This window comes from Solea senegalensis, linkage group LG13, assembly GCF_019176455.1.
Source record: "Solea senegalensis isolate Sse05_10M linkage group LG13, IFAPA_SoseM_1, whole genome shotgun sequence".
Taxonomy (NCBI): domain Eukaryota; kingdom Metazoa; phylum Chordata; class Actinopteri; order Pleuronectiformes; family Soleidae; genus Solea; species Solea senegalensis.
In genome coordinates this window covers 1,130,999-1,148,318 of record NC_058033.1, presented here as the reverse complement: position 1 = coordinate 1,148,318, position 17,320 = coordinate 1,130,999, and the positions used below count along the sequence as shown (strand labels likewise).

Genomic DNA, 17,320 nt, shown 5'->3' with positions numbered 1-17,320 from the left:
TGATAACTCAGCATCTACGCGCCGCTCGGTTCATGCAGTCGAAGTGTCTTTTCTGCACGAGAGAGATTACGAAAGTAGAAGAAGACGGAGTGGGATTGGATCGGAAAAACAAAGTAGACAGAATATTATATTGATGAGAAAATTTAAAGGCATAGATTCTTTTTTTTCCCCCCCTGAATTTACAAAAACCAGCTCGAGCAGGGACACAAGGAAAAACAGATTTTAGTCACTCATCTACTAAAATGTATTATTATTTCTTACTGGAAACTCACTTGTGAACTCTTCTCTCCCTCTCTACCTGAAATCTAAAACTTCCCCCTCTTTCCTGCTGCATGGCCCGGTGCGTCAGATTTCTGTGTGGCAGGTGTATTAGATGAAGCATGGTTGGCCATCTTCTGTGAATGACCATGTGGCTGCAGCCATCTGCTGGTCCAGTCTCTATTCATCAGAAGCGCTCATTAGCTTTCTGCGGGTTAGACCGTTCAGTTTGCTCAATGTGCAAACTGAACTCTCTCTGAGTCCCACTGTTTGTTTTTTTTTGTTTTTTATTCCTGTCAACAAATTCTGTCTCGCTCTCCTCCTTCAGGTCCCTGCTCGGGACTTGCTGGTCTCCATTGTCTCGTGAGGGTCACACACACAAAGCCTTACTACAAGGATAAGGACAGGGAAGTGAGAGGGAAATAGGTCAGTCTGCCTGTACCCCTCTTAACCCCCCTCACCGTCTTGGTAAAATGGAGCAGGCGAGGGGACACACGCACAAACAGATGGGGAACATGTGTATTTGACAAACTGGAACCTGTTGGGGTTCAAAGGGCACGGCTGCGTTGTGTTATGTCATCAACTCAACCTTATCATGCCACCGATCAAAGATTTCAGCGTCACTTTGCATCATTTTCTCAAGCTCTTGAGAATTTACAAGCTCAGATAACAGTTCTCCGTTATCAGCAGGACTGAACCACTCCGCCACGACAACGGAATATCTGCGGCTCTTTCAGCGATTTTACCCCGAGCATTTCTTCTTAAAGTCGACCACCGGACAGTTGTGCGACTCACAGATCATGAGGTCATCATCAAAACAAAACAAAACACTATTTTACTGTCTTAAAATAAACTTCCTGTCATGACGTTCCTGACTGAGAGGCAGTGATGATTTGTTGGCAGCGATGACGCCAGCCAATCAGAGCCCAGAGGACGACATTCCACTTTATTTATACGACACGAGATGACATCCTATGCAGAGTGTATGTTTCCATGGAGACAGCAAAAGGTGTTGTGAACAAAAAGAACACCAGTGTGCCTGACTGAAAGTGCACTGGGGAAAAGTCTGGGGTATTTCCCGGGTCGTCCTCTCGTCTCTTGTGACCCCGAATGGGCTCAAGCAGGTGAGGGAAAAGGTGCGATCAATGCCTCTGATTCTTGTCAACGGAAACTTTCTTCAGGCGAGCGCGAGAAGCAGTTGACATGTGAGACCAAACACATCCACGAGCACACAGAGAGCGCTTCCTGTCACAAAATCAATTTCAATTTTCACGTCTTCATTAGTCCTGTCCAAACAGGCCTCCGCTGGACAAAAGGGGGGACAGAGAGATTCTCTCCCGGAGATAATGAAGTCAAGATTTGTAAGTCAGCATCAATATGTCCATATATGACCACATGCGTCTGCTGCTGACCCCACCGGTTACAAACTTTCATGGTGCCGTGTCTTTTGTGCGTCCATGTTTCAAATGGTTAGGGCCAACTTTGCCCAAGTGTTGATTTTAACATAAAACGGGACTTTTGGGGGGTTCAGCGGCACGATGGAGACCAGAACTGGGAAATACCTGGCAATTGTTGGCAGTATGATTTCACAGCTCCGTGTTTCGTGCTGTGCATGAGGGATTCCACTGCCAGTTTTAGCCATTCTGCAAAATCTGGGTTGAATCGCCAATTTTCCGTTGAACGTACACGTCCCTTTTGTCCCTGCATCCAGGTGGAAACACATGACTGTGTTGTTAATACCAGAGGCTTTTGATAATTAGGTATTTGAAAAATACCAATTATTGTGAGATTTGGAGCTGCATCAGAAAACCTCCTTCCCATGTGTTTAAGACATTTATTATTAATACCAATTAATGGTCTGTTTTTAGATTAATCATGTTTCCGAGAGGTAGGTGACTCCACTGATTGGCGATGAGAGTGATGATGAGGTCACTGTGTTGATTAACGCGGAGGTCGGGGTTAAGGGTGAACACAATCACGCAGCAAACTGTTTGCCGTGTTTTTGTGCGTCGCTGCCGTCGCAGGGAAACAGGCGCCGAGTTCAGTGAGCAGCTCATCATGTTCAGCATCTGATCCTCACACTCACTGCTCATCAACTGACCTACATACCCCTAATTACACACGAGCAGAACTCACGACTGCAGACACAGCGACATCCCATACGTAGACACCTTAACTACACGCACAGGGAAGACTGGGTGATCCAAAGTAAATCAAATCCTGGAAAATGGGGAGTTGTATTTTAAGCCTTGACGATAGCTCATTGTAAAGTTTACAGCAGCGTTTGTTAACTGAAATAATTGTGCATGGTTTGTGTTTGTACGGCATTTGGAATTATGCAGTTAAAGTCTGAAGATGACGATAACTGAAAATAAAGGACCGTTAAAGTACAGCAACACCACGATGTAAAGGTTACGCTCAAAATGAAATAAAAATAAATAAAATGCCTGAAAATAACAAACGACCACAACCTTGGTGCATGTGTAAGTGTGACACACTGTGGCTGTGTTTTGCATACATATAATATAAAACGCCATCTGCCAGGACCTGAGGCCGTTCTTGCCCTACTAGCCTCCTTGCTTTTCTTCCTTTGGCTCCGTTTTTTTTTCCTTCGCTCCTCTTTCCAACATTGTTGTTGTCAGCGTTTCGACGCAGACAATAACCAACGCATGCGTCTCAAAGTGACGTGAAATCACGAGATAAAAAGGACTTATGACGTGTCGATAAACAACAAGACGACAGACACACTGTGAACGCCATGTGTCTCTCTTTCACTCACACACACACACACACACACACACACACACACACACACACGAGGTGAAGATGAATGCAGGGGCACAGTCCTATTGACATGCTGCATTTCTAATTGTGGCCCTGTTCTTCAAGGACGACACGGTGCCACGACACGCAGGGAGACGACAGAAATAGATCCAATGAGGAGAAACTGTGGAGCAGTCGTGCAACTTGGAGGAGAGTCTGTCTAATGTGGTGTCAATCACAATTAAGAGGTAGGATTTGACAGCAGGGAGCTCTAAGTCGTGGTGGCAGAGAGGGACGGCATGAGAGGTTTGAGAAAAAGAAGGATGGAGATGAGGAGGAGGAGGAGGAGGAGGAGGAGGAGGAGGATGACCAGGCCAGTGATCCAGAACAGTGAGCAGACAGAAGACACGAGTTAAGAGTTCAGTCAAACATAGAGCACAGTGGTGCATCAACAGGCCTCACACACACACACACACACACACACGCAAAGGTTTGCACTATTCTTCCGAGGACACTGCATAGACTTGTTCTCAACCCCTTAACCATAACCAGTTCATGCCTAACCCTAACCTTAACTAAACCACAATCAGGAGGACCAGGTTCAGCTACTGGAAAAGGTCCTAAAACACACACATACTTCATTGTATGAACACACACACACATATTCAGTCACATGATGCATGGGTTTGTTTGTTTTTCTTACCTTGGACGATGGAAACAGTGTCTCTCTCCCAGGACACGACACTGACATACTCCTGCACAGCGGCGGGGATGAGGCACTTGAACACAGCTACGTTGCCCCGCATCGAGCGCTGGTCTGCCACTCGCACGGTGTACGGCTCCCTGAAAACTGCACAGAAACGCAGGGACAACATTTTACGCCGTGGACATCGGTGGTACAACAGGATGCAAGGGACAGTATATTATATATTATCACACATCCCATATAGAGTGAGCCGTCATTGTTTCACTTTCTACTGTCTCGGTAATATAAGCGATGTTTTGACAGTTGTGACAATAGGACAGATGTTAATATATATATACGGATAACGTCCTCGTTGACGATCATGTGGATCTCATCCCAGTGGCAGCATTTGGACAAAGACAACACAACACGTCAGCTCTCCACACGTGTCCCGCTCCTGTGTATCATTGGAACTCGACTAATCCTGCCACTGTTTTTTAACCATTAATGTTCCAAGCTGCCATGACGCAGGATAATCACGGACATCATTTCACCGCGGCATCGTCATCGTCATCGCCGACAGCTCTTGTATTGAAACTCACAAGGAGGGCAGTGGCACAGGGAGAATATACAGACGGGTTATTGTTTCTTTGCTTCGTGCAGGTTTATGCAATATTTTACACTCTGTTGAATGAGCAGGAACTCATTAGCAAAATCACATGAAAGCTAGGAGGTATCCGAAGGTTGCTAAGAAACTGGTTTGGAATCCCTTCCCTGGTAACAGCCACGGTGACAGCATACGTGTATTCCTGCTGCACGAGGGACGCACAAGTGCAAGTCCGTGGAAAATTTACATCTTCTTTACATAAATGAAATGATTCGATTTTATATTTAAAAACAAAAAAAAAAAACGGTCCATTTCTGATGATATCTGGGAAGCAATAAATCAATCAATCACGTTTAAATGAGAATTCATGGCAAAGTGAGTAGAAAAATTGCATATTCTCTGCGACAGCAACCTGTGCCACCAGAGCTGCCAGGGCCCAACAGAGGCTGCTGCCTATGGGATGTTTGGTTCATGTTAATCCCTCGTCTCCTGAGGCCGAGCTTTTGGGTCATGTGGGAATGAAGGCAGCAACCGGCTGGCATGCAGCTCAGGGTCCTGGCTCAAATCCTCAATGTGGAGCTAGTATTAGTATTAGAATGAATATGAGTATTAGTTCAAGTCGGTGTTGGGAGGCAGAATATGAAAACAGATGTTGATGGCAGGCGAGAAGGGGGAGGGACCAAATGGCCTGAATGGACGATAGGAAGGAGGGGGGAGGCGGGCAGTGGGACGACGAGTTCCAGCTTTGTTTCTGCTGCGATTTCAATGCAAACGTTGTTTCTCGTCTTTTCTTTCCGCTCAACGTGGAGCTGAAGGAACCCAGACCCAGGGAAGCACTGTTGCACTTCAGGATGAGGTCTCGCTTATTAAAGCAACCTCACGTGGTCTAATGAATGGAAAGCACCAATTAGGTTTGTTAATGAGAGATAATTAAAGAAGTGTGCTGTGGCTATTTTAAGGCGGGCACAAGAGGACAGTTTGAAGAACAAGGGAGCAGCGAGAAGGAGGACAAGAAAGAAAGAAGGCGACAACAGAGGAAGCGTCTGCTCCAAATCCACTAAATACTATTTCTTCTGTGAGTCCCAAATGGATCGTTTCTAAATCTATAACAACTATAGAATACGTAAAAAGGGAGATGAGTAGGTATGAAGTGATTCAATACTGACAGGTTTCATACGCCTTTTCTCCAAGGTCAAATTCAAACACTTCTTTTCCAGCAGCTTAAACCTGTGGTACATTTATATGAATACATTCATACTCCAAATGATTATTTCACTCCTTTTTTATTATAATAAAAGACTTTTATACAAGTAAGGTTCAGGTAGAACAGGTTCCCATTTAGACTGTACAACTTATTTATCTAATAAACAAAGTTTTTGTTGCAAAAAATAAATACAGTCACTATTTTAAGTATTTCAAAGCACTTTTGTGTGAGGTGATGTCGTCTTTAAAAGACATTTGGCTATAAATGTCATGGTTACGTAGGTTGAGCTGACCTTCTCTAAAGTTATGGAGCTTCAAAGAGTATGCGCTGGTAAAAAATCCTATCACTTTTTGTGACACTTCTCATTCATATCTTGTTATATCACAGTTAAAAAAAAAAAAAACCTCACACTGCTACTTAAGTGTAAGTGCTGTACGGCTTGTGTTGTGGATTCCGACCTGGCAGATGGCGCCATGAAGCTGAAGGTTACATGAGTGTAGAGTGCGCTGGTTTATCACCAGCTCAGTCAAATAGGTGTGAGCGAAGGCCGAGGCCTGGCGGAGTACGTTATGCAGATGTTCCCCCTGTAGACTGTGTTCTAGGTCAATCTGTGTTCACATTGACATGGGCTATTTTAGGGGAAGGTTTTCAGTGTGTGGGCTGAGCTTTTTTGCAGTTGTCAATCACATGTGCTCTACTTTATGCTTCCACGACTGTCTGATTTTGCTCCTTTCCTCCTCCATGTTGAGTCCGTCTCACCTCATCCTTGAGTTTCCTACATTTCACTACATGACCGACGACACGTTCAACTCACCAGCTTTGATGCGGATGTTGGGGCTGCGGATTTTGCCGGCCTGGTTTTCGGCAGTGCAGAAGTAGTCGTTGTCGTGGATGTAGCTGTTGTAGGCGGAGGGCGAGAAGGGGTAGAGCTGCAGAGTGCCATTGGCGTGGACGTGGCGGATGTGGGGCACATCGTAGATGTCGTCGCCGGTGGCCAGGTACCAGCGGAGAATGGCACTGGGGGTGCCCCCTGCTGGACAGGGCAGGGACACCCCCACCGAGCTGGAGTAGGTTACCCTCTGCAGGGAGGCATTCACAAAGTACAGCCTGGTAGAGCCCACATCCTCACTGTGTACTGCAGGGACAAACAAATAAACACCACGGCGTCATTCAACAGGCTGAGGTGAAGGTGAAGGTGAGGGCGCAGCAACAAGCACCTGTTCACACTGTCATAACACAGAGTGTCATACACAATAGGGTTCTATTGATTTGAAGCAATCAGCATCAACTAAATAGTCCAAATATGGATAATGTCCTTTAAATGTGTCACAAAATAACGTCCAGCTGCAAACATCAGTCACATGACGCAAAAAGCCAACGATTTGGCCCCAAGCCTGTGGTAGTTCAGGTAAATCGAAGAGGGGAGGGGCCTATTACCTCTGTACAGTGTGTACAATCAGACACAAACAAAGACAAAGAGAGAAAGGGAGGGAGGGGGTGGAAACGAACTGATAGGTTATGTGATTTGGAGTTTCTATACCAGACACAGAGATTTAAGTCGATTTAATCTCCTTACATATTTAACAACACACACACACACACATGCACGCACACACACACACACACACACACACAGGAATGTTCTTCTGTCACACAGATTAAACACACAGCAAGAGAAAAGTGAGTGAGAAGAGCAAAGGAGGAAGTGCTTCTCTCATATTTGGGGTCATTGTAGGAAAGATTAGTGTGTGTGTGTGTGTGTGTGTGTGTTGGGGGTGCAGTACTGACAGAGAGATGTGGACGACGTGAACCACCACACATATTAAATAATGTCATTGAGTGCACACCGCCCTGCTACATGTTCGCCCTGATTATATGCAGCGCAGCACAGAAACACTGCAGATCATCGCGGTAAATACTAAGACTTTGTTTGATGGAAATGGATTTTTTTGTGTCAAATTCAAAAAGTGCTTGTCGTAATAATTACGCGGACATTTTCCCAGAGGAAAAAAAGTACAATATTGTACTAATAATAATAATACAGTTGAAGCATAATGACGATGGAATTGATTAGTAATCAATCAGATTATTCTCTAAAATGAATAATATAAACAATTATAAAATCATGAGCATTAGTTTGACTTGCTGCTATGACACTGTAAATGTCCCCGTTGTGGGACTAATAACAGTCTATCTTATCTTTTGTTATTAGAAGCAATAAAGGAGGACAAAAATAAGCACTATTGTTTGTGATTTCTTTCATCAGAAATATTTAGAAACATTTAGACTTTTTTTTTAGGCCAACTATTTATAGACGTGTGGCTTGAAAGTGGTGACATAATAACACAAGATACAGGCTGGCACAATCAATCATCCCCATCAACAGTGTCGATGTCAGTGTCAACATGCTGCCACCAAGTTTACTGCAGCAGATCAAAACTCCTCCCACAGAAATTCCCTCAAATATAAGGTGCTGACCTTAGAGAGGACGACTGCTAAATCTGGGCAGCATGTTACAGATGGTATATGAAAATGTGTCTGGCAGTCCGGTGGTGGGCTGCAAAAACCAGGTCAGACTCCCTCCCCTCTGCAGATTACTGATAATGGCCCCTGAGCATAAAGCCCATATTAAAGATTGCAATATCTATAATCTCCCAATGGGGGGACAGGACTAAAGTGGAGGAGTGAGGGGGTCACCCTGAGCGCTCAGGGGGGCTGGGCAGCAGGAAAAACCTCTCATACAGTAGATTATATAGCCTGGGGGCCCAAACACTGGGGGGCTTGGGAGCACTGGGACTGATGGAGTGGTGAGAGGAATAGAAAAGGGATCAGAGCAAACTCCCACCAATCAGAGCCTGTCAAAACCAGACGCACCACACACGCAGCAAAAGCCACTCTCAGGTCTCAGTCACACGAGGAGGAGATGGAGTTTGTTGCCATGGTGGTGCTGGCACTTGAAAGCTGTGACTGAATTAAAAAAAAAAATGCAGCAATTTAACCTAACAACAGTGACCCACTGAACAATCTAAATTTAGAAACTTTAACTAACCAAAGCCCAAACTGTGTCACACCATCTCGAATGTCTGCAAGTTTGAACGAAAGCAGCTGAAGTGAGCAAATTCTCAAATGGCATATGGACGAATAAAAGAAGGAAATGCATGAATAAACACTTCTATATCATATATTATATATATTATATAATATTTTGCACTGCAGCTAGCGGTTATTTTCATAATCGATTACTCGTTTGATTCAGTTTCATTGAGTTCTCCGTTATATGGAGCAAAGAAACCAGAAAACATTCACATTAAAGAAGCTGAAAAACCAGAAAGCTTGTTTTAATTATTGACAAAAACACTAATACAGATGATCAAATACACGACAATTCATTTTGTAGTTATCAATAACTGAATAATAGACAATATGCCTCATGTGCAAAATACATTTGAATCCTGATGTGACTTCCTAGTGAAATAAATGTTGAATAAAATCATGTTTTTACTCCATTCAGAGCTCTGACATATAGAAACATACGACCTGTGCAGCAGACATGTTGCTGACCAACACAAAGTCTTGTTCCTTATCGTGGCTTCATGCTAACAGAAAAGCATCAACACTTCTAAACATTAATGCACTCACACTGATGTTCCTGACACTCAACCTGCATCTTAGTCATAATAACAATGTGAAATGCAGCGCCCTCTTTTTGCACTGATTAAACAACACAGTTAAAACACCTGCTACTGTTTTCATAATAGATAAGAGTAAATGTTACATTTCTAACAACACTTACTTGTCCCCTTCTTGTCTGTCTATCTATCTATCTATCTATCTATCTATCTATCTATCTATCTAATGACAGGAACCACTGTTCTCTTTGGTGAGACCACCTCTCTCACTGATGCATGTCCACAAAGGTCTAACTCAGTAGTGAGTGTGGTGAGTGACGATCCTGACGGCCGTTCTGACCACAGCTGTGGTGTCCCTGCTGCTGCTGCTGCTGCTGCTGCTGCTGCTCGCTTACACCCAAGAGGCTCAATCATCGGCTTGGTTCAGACACAACAGCGGACAGAAAGAAAAACAGCCGAGGTGCTGCTGGAGCACTGATGGAGTTGGTAGAGCTTACTGTAAAGCTTGGGCTGTCAGAGTTGCAGCCACTATTTTATACATCCTGCCAGAGAGCCGCGCATGAATATGTATGCCGGCGAGGCACCAGCCATAACCTATGCAAGGTTTCGTCATGCATAATGCAGCTGATCTACGCCTCTCCAGGATGTGAGTGTGTACACTCACACATGCGCACGCACACGCACACACACACACACACAAACATGCGCGCACGCGCTTGACACTCAAAACTGTACTGTGATGAAGAGGTAAACAAACCCCAGAACCCCCAGTGTTTCACATACACACTTTCTCACACCCGCAGCTTCCTGTGCCTAACAGCAGCATAAAACTAGACCTGAATGATTTGAGGAATATATTTTATCCCCCCCCCCACCCCAAAAATGATTATAGTTTTTGGTCAGCTTTAGTTCAACAGGGACAGACATTTCAATCCAAAATGCTATTGCTAATGAATATTCAGTGGATAATCCCATCAAATATTCTTACATTTGTTAGGATGTTAGTGCTCGTGTAAGCGTGAGTGAGGCAGAGTTTAAATGACATTTCTACAAAATACAGACATCATTTTGTCAAAAGGGAAATTCAGAAACGCAGTGAAACCTAGTGGAAGTTGTTTGAGGTTCACACAGTGTTAAGATAAGACGAGCAACTAATGAGATGCATTCAATGACACGAGTAAATGTCATCACTTATGCAGGGTCCACACAGTGTTGCGCTACGAGAGGCATTCAAGAAACCTTGTAAACGTTTGCAAACACACATGCAGTGCACTACCTAAATGCTTCCTGTTGCTGCTGCGGATAGATACCCCCCCCAAAAAAAGCGTAGATTTTAATCACTGACAACAACAAAAAAAAGTTTTGTATCTTTCAAATATAATCACATACACATTAACTGATGACATTTTCAAATGTACAATCAAACAAATGTATGTATGGTGCCCTCTACGGACAATGATGCACATTGCAAACAACCAAATCTCTCAAAGAACTCGATGTGTATAAATAAAAAGGACTCGTTAAGTAATAAAAACCCAACAATTCTTAATTTTCAGGTGATAATAAACCCATAAAACACAATTTTAAATATTGTGTTAAATTTCCATTCACGGTTCTGCCCTTAACAGCTCTATATTCTAATGCAAGTTTGAGAATATTGTCACGTTTATACGTGTACATTTTGTATATTTTCATATTTGCATAGAAAACAATAGAAAATAGAATATTGAAGTGTGTGATTTACTCGTTCCATTGCTTCAAACTGTAATTTCAACTTGAAAATGAGTGTTACCTCCACATAGGGCAGGGCAATAATTCAATAACAATATACTAAGTCATCAGTTATTGATCAATTACTAAATTGATTAACTATTTTGATAATTTATCAATTTATCCATTTTATTTTTCTCCTACAAGCTATTTGATTTTACAGGTTTCTTTGTTAATATATTCTGGTTTCTTTGCTTTATATAAGAAAGAAATTCAAACATTTAAAAGAATTCATTTTAGTTTTTGGACAAAACAAGACATATCATCTGAGAATGTTATAGTCAACATTTGTTAACATTTTAGAAACTAAACTACTAATCAAAAAAAAAACCTCATTATTAATGTAATTGTGAGTTGCAGCCCAAACACACTTAAAGGTATAATGCATGTAATCCCACATTGGGATTAAAACCACAATTTACAGGTTTCTTTCATTTTTACTCAACAGCTTGAAGGTGTCTTAATGATCTGACATTTATCAAGATAATTATCAGTATCAACCGACTTGAACATGTTATTGTGATAAACTTTTTGGCCTCTTCCTCCTCCTCCTCTCCTCCCCCCACGTCTCCTTCATCGCAGCGTGTAAACTTTATCAGATTTATCGTCGTTTTTGTGATGCAAAGGTCACAGGAAGTGGAATTCACCTCGACGCGGACGCAACGTGCACATCAGCCTCAGATTGAGTCCCAGTCTGAGCGCACTTTCACCTCCGCCCTGCGTCTCGTTCACTCGTTCCTTCAGGTAGAGGCGGAGAACTTGGGAGAGTTGTGTCTTTGACGTACAAGGATTGAGAGTGGATATGTAAAGCCACAGAAGAGGAAGTGGGAGGAGACGCACCATAAGAGGAAGAGTGTGAATTGAATACTGGTGGGATGCCGAGGTTATAAAGATAGGTGTAAGCTTATGGGTAATCCTCGAGGGTCTGGTATAAGTAGGTGGTTGGTGGGCAGGGAATCACGCAGGAAGGTTGTTGGGGTTACATCTAATCAGCAAAGGGGGTATTGCCACCCCCGCCCTTTTTCTTTCTGTACACCCTGTCCCCCCCCCCATACACACACACACACACACCCACACCACACCCCGCCAGGCCCGTGCTGTGTCAGTAAAAAAAAAAGAAAGTGTGCTACTTCAGCAGTCCCTTGGGACCTGCTCCCCCTCACATCAAAGCAGCCAGTTTCTCTCTTAATGTGAATATCAAATCTGTGGATCACAAGTCCCAGCACAGTCTGCATAAACTGCCCCTCCCCCAACCTTTAATTCTGCCTAGTGATGAGGGAGAGAGAGGGAGGGGAGTTACTGCTACAGGAAGCGATGGAGGGAGGGAGAGATGGAGAGAGAGAGAGAAAAAGGGGAGAAGGGGAGAGAGAGAGAGAGAGGGAGATAAAACAAAAACAACTACTTGCAGAGATTTGACATTTGCTGAACACACCCTCCTCCCAAAAATGTGCAGCTCCGGCATCCAATAAGATTTGGAGGAGATCGGCCACGGGTCAGATTAGCATCAGTTTGGTGTTACACAAATTGTGGCTCGGAAAACAATAACTTGTTAACGCCGTTGCTCTTCAATTACAGCTTTTATCTGCTCCTGGTTGTTCTCGTTGCAAATTTTCATAATGATCTCAAAACCTCACTGGGATCTATGATAATTTTAGGAACCAATGGGAAAGTAGGGACGCCAGTGACAAGAAGCTGCAACATCCTATTGGTGAGCTGGGAAGTGCAGTGAGCCATGTTTCCCCCCCGATGACAGTCGAGTTAACACTTAACCCACCATTTCACACCAACACTGATCAAAATCAAGCGCGGATCATTTTTATTTTCTTTGGTTTCTTTTAGGTCGACTTCTGTGTCATCAGCTGTGATTTTCCTTCAATTTAAAAGATATCCCACAACATTCACTTAAAAATATTTGAAATAACACGCACCACAATCCTGCGTGGGAATCTCTTAAAGGCTGAAATCACAACATCACATAGTGAATAATACTAGTAATTTCTGCTTTAACTCGGCTTATAATTGCTGTTTTTCTTAAATGTAGAATTAAATAATTCCAGGTTTTAAATAATTCCCCCCCCCCCCCTTTAATAGAGGCCTGTGCCCTGCCTGGGTAATGACTGGCATCCCTGTGGACCACACAGCTCTGACACTGAGCACTGCTGCTGCCTGTATGGAGCTTTAATTGTACAGCACAGTGAAGGCGACACTGGGGATACAACTGGAGAATCTTTGCATATTTATATATGAGGCCAAGTGTGTGTGTGTGTGTGTGTGTGTGTGTGTGTGGGTGTGTGGGTGTGGGGTGTGGGGGTGAGAGGACCATCTTATTGCTTTATCATGAATTATCATCTCCATGTTACACAAATAATTGTGTAGTTTTCATTTAAATAATTAGATATGGATAAAATGTCCAAACAGGCCCACGTCAGGCCTGTGTTTATGTTAAACCTGATTTTATTAATTGTGGTCATTAATACACATTTATTGTAGAAAACTATAGTGAGTGAGTGTGAAGTACTTAAATGAACCAAAGATAACTGTTGGTGTAATATGATCAAATTACTTTACACCTTAAGCACATTTCAAACATTTAATTCCATTTCCTATATTTCCATATAGAGGCTATTTGGTGCAAGGAAATGTTGTATTTTTGTGTTGGTTCCATAAATAAATTAATAAATCCAGATAAGCAGAAATAACATCCCGGAGTGTCCAAAATTCTACAACAACACCTAGAAGGGTGTCCCCCGTCACTCCCCCCCAACGCACCCACACACTCACACACACACACACTGTGCACGTGCACGCGCGGGCACGTCCGCGGGGTCCAGGTGCGCTATTAGTGAGGAACATGACCGGGCAAGTCTGTAATCTGCACCCACGCCCCTGGAGTTTCTCATTTGGTGAAATAAATTTGCGCATATTAATATGCTTCCGCAGGAAGGAAGGAAAAAAAAAAAAAAAAAAAAGAGAGTGTCTGAAAATCACGTCCTGAATTAATGCGCAAAATCAGCAGCAGACATACGACAAAATGCAGTGGATTTAAAGAGAGTTAAAAATAAAACACATCCACACACGCAGAATAATTTCGAATGAATGTTTGTTGTTTTTGTTTTTTTAAGTCATGAAATGTTAGTTAAAATGGCAAATGGGCCGAGGTTAATGGCCTATTTTAGCTCGTTTGCATGAGAACAGCCATATTCCTCCCTCCAGCCATTTCACCACATCCTACACTTTTCTTTTCTTTTTGTGAATATAAATAAATCCACACCTTGTCGTGGGGCCCGTGCTAATAAACGGACAAAACCATCTGTAAACAAACACAAGGCCTAAATACTCCCGTGTGTTGAATCTGTTATTTTTGATGCAGATTAATTACCATCCCCGTAATTGCAAAAAAAATAAATAAATATATATATATAAATCAAGTTTGCAGTAGGTTCAGGGATCTGCTGCAAATACTGAACAAGAGGGAAAAAATACTATTTAAAAAACAACACACCGACATTTGCTTTTGCAACGAAATTGGCCCAAATAACCAAATAAATTAAATACGGAGGATAATGATTATGGCCTTTATATGGGTGTAGACCTATTTGTGGGGAAAGGGGTGCATTTTCTTTTATTTCTCATCTAATTGATAATAGCACCAATTAGTCATTCCATAGAGGAACTAACCTCATCCACATCTTTAAAATCTCACAACAACAACACAAAATAAATAAATTAGAGCATCTCTGCGGAATGAAGCGCTTGTGCCAGATAGTCCATCAAAACAGCTGCAATTAGCAAAGGCTACACAATGAGAGCATCAAGATGTACCAAAAAAAAACACAACCCACACAAAATAACCACAAGCATCAGCCTCAAAACTTCACAGGAGTGCATCATCCGGAGCAAATGTTCTACGTGAAATGGATTATCAGCTGCTATAATTAAAGGCCAATGCATGTTTTCATTTGTCTCTCTCACCCTCCCTCTGTATTTGCACCTCACTCTCCCCATTCAGCCATTTTACATATTCATAACTGGAGTTGGTAATGCGAAAACAATCCGTGCTATCAGCATCCGCATCTGAGGCGTCCACACAAGCATCCACACAAAAAAACAAACAAACAGAAAACAAAAACAAGGACGAATGTGAAGTTTACACCTTTCTACAAATATTTACCTGTTCAGCAACATTTCAAAAAAAAAAAAGAATCCACCATCACAAGACACCAAAGGGCACATCAAAGCACACGCCGCACAAATCATTCAATCACATTCATTCATTCATTCATTGAAAATTGCATTTTTTTTTTTTTCACTTTTCCACTCAACTTCAAAGCACTCACTTTACAGGATGTGTGAAATAACCCCAGCATTTCTCTCAGGGCTTCTTTTTTTTACCCCATCTTACCTTCTTGGAGAGAGTACAGCAGGAGTAAAAGTACAAGCCACATGCCATAAATAGCAGGTATATTTTTCAGGAATATTTGGCAATCCTGGCAAATGTGCGGCGCGGTTTTTTGGCCAGGCGAGTCTCCGTGCTGGACTGGCGACTGTGCTCCCCGGAGGTCTCTCCAGCCCTGCTGCCCCGCTAAGCATGGAGGGGGAATGAGAGGCGCCTCCGCCCCGCCCATGTCCCCTCCTCTCCTTTCCTCTCCTCCTCTCCTCTACAAATCCATCTCCCCCACACTCGTCAAACACCGCGGCACGATGGGTCACAGCAAAGTCGAGGGTTGATCCAAAGCTGAGCTGTGGATTTTATTTTGGTCCACTTGTATCCAAACTGTCGGGCTTGCCGTGCGCACGCACATCTGTTGGCACCTTGGAGTGAGCGCGCACCCACCTGTGCGCCCCTGGTCGCCGCGTGTCTTTGCGCAGTCTGGATCTACGCAGTCAACCCAAATGTCACTGTAGCTGTTTGGACTCGAACCACATAAGGTGTGACGCTACAGAGCTACACAACTGCTTTTCTTTGTCTCACGGAGCCGGGAAACGTTTGCGCGCAGATACACTGCAGATATGAGAGCAGGAGAGTCGCGGGGTGTGGGGCATGGCACTTCCACGCAGCAGGTAAAAAGAAAAAAAAAACAACAGCAGGTGAATCAAACCCAACACAAAATATGGGATGGAATTGTTTGCAACTTTCCACGCAGCCACTGCCGCTGCTGCCGCCGCTGCTGCTGCAGGTTTTATCCCACTCTGCGGCTCTTTGTTGCGCCTGGTGGAAAAAAAAAAAGCTCCGCTGCATAAGCATAAATTATTGCAGGGTGTCAAGTGGCTGGGCAGTGGGCACTCCCCACGTTCGTGGAATATGCAGAGACACAGTGGAGGATACGAGATGTGGTCCTGATGCTGTGCAAAAACACGTCCTTTTCACGCGCCCCAAACACGAGAAAACAACACAACAGAACCACGATCTTCATGGTGGCACTGCATTAAAGATCATTTCATAAATGTGTGCACACATCTGATTGGTTAAGAAGGAAAATCACTCCACAGGAAACTGAGAATGACTTCACACACTAATGAACACATATTTCACTTATTTACACAACAGGCCTCGTGACGCCGATTTCTCCTTTCACACCATTAACAGTCACAATTATATATATTATATATTATTAGTTCACTCACTAATATACTTTCATTTACTATCAAACTTTACCATAACACGTTCACACAATTCAACACAAATCATTTTGGATCAATTCAAATATGCACATTTAACAAGAGATATAAGAGAGATATATCTCCATCATAATCATAAAGTATAAGTGGTAAAGTCTTCAAATGTTAGCACGGGACACGATGGGACTTGTGACTCGTGTCTGTGTCAGTAAAAACACACACAAGTGGATTTTTCTCTCTTGTAACTTTTGTTTTTTAACTTTTTTTTTTTTTTACTGACCGTGAAAGACTCAGCACGAGCAGCTCACGTGTCTCTTCCTCTTCACAGCACTGACTGATCTGACCCGGAGGTTCAAGCTTCTGACGCCACGCGCAGGTCACTGCTGACACCTGCTGGTGGAACCTACAAAGTACATGCATGTCTGTATAACTGCAAAATGTCATTTAATGCATTCTTGAATAAAAATAAATAGAAAGTATGAAATAAAAAGCCCGTCTTTGTGACTGACTAACTAACTAAAAGTCATAGTAGTAGTAGTAGTGGGCAGAGCCAGCTCTAGGACATGTGAGGACATGTGAGGACATGTCAAACCTGTCTTTGTGAGGACCTTTTGACCCCGTGAGGGCATCTTGGCCGGTCCTCACAACTTTAATGTGCTTTTTGAGACTTTGTGGTTGGGGTTATACTTAAGGACTTTCCAAATTCAAGTTTATAAAGACACGATTGACTCAGTCATCACGTGTCTCACCTGCTGTGGAGAAGACGTGTGTCCACACTGACGCTG

General features: G+C 43.1%; 1 protein-coding gene across 6 annotated transcripts in view; it reads right to left on the bottom strand.

Annotated features, from left to right (window-relative positions):
- LOC122779601 (Down syndrome cell adhesion molecule-like protein 1 homolog) overlaps positions 1–15,550 on the bottom strand; it is a 50,327-nt gene extending 34,777 nt beyond the window's left edge. For 3 of the 6 annotated variants that reach the window (XM_044042102.1, XM_044042105.1, XM_044042106.1), the window contains exons 1-3: positions 15,319–15,434; positions 6,332–6,652; positions 3,725–3,871 (exon numbers count right to left, since the gene is read on the bottom strand). In XM_044042102.1, the coding sequence (XP_043898037.1) occupies positions 3,725–3,871; positions 6,332–6,652; positions 15,319–15,361 (511 nt within the window). In that variant the 5' untranslated portion in view covers positions 15,362–15,434. Of the gene's footprint in view, positions 1–3,724; positions 3,872–6,331; positions 6,653–15,318 lie in introns of all 6 variants that reach the window. The other 3 variants (XM_044042103.1, XM_044042101.1, XM_044042104.1) reach the window with 3 other exon arrangements.
- Between the last annotated feature and the right edge of the window lie 1,770 nt (positions 15,551–17,320).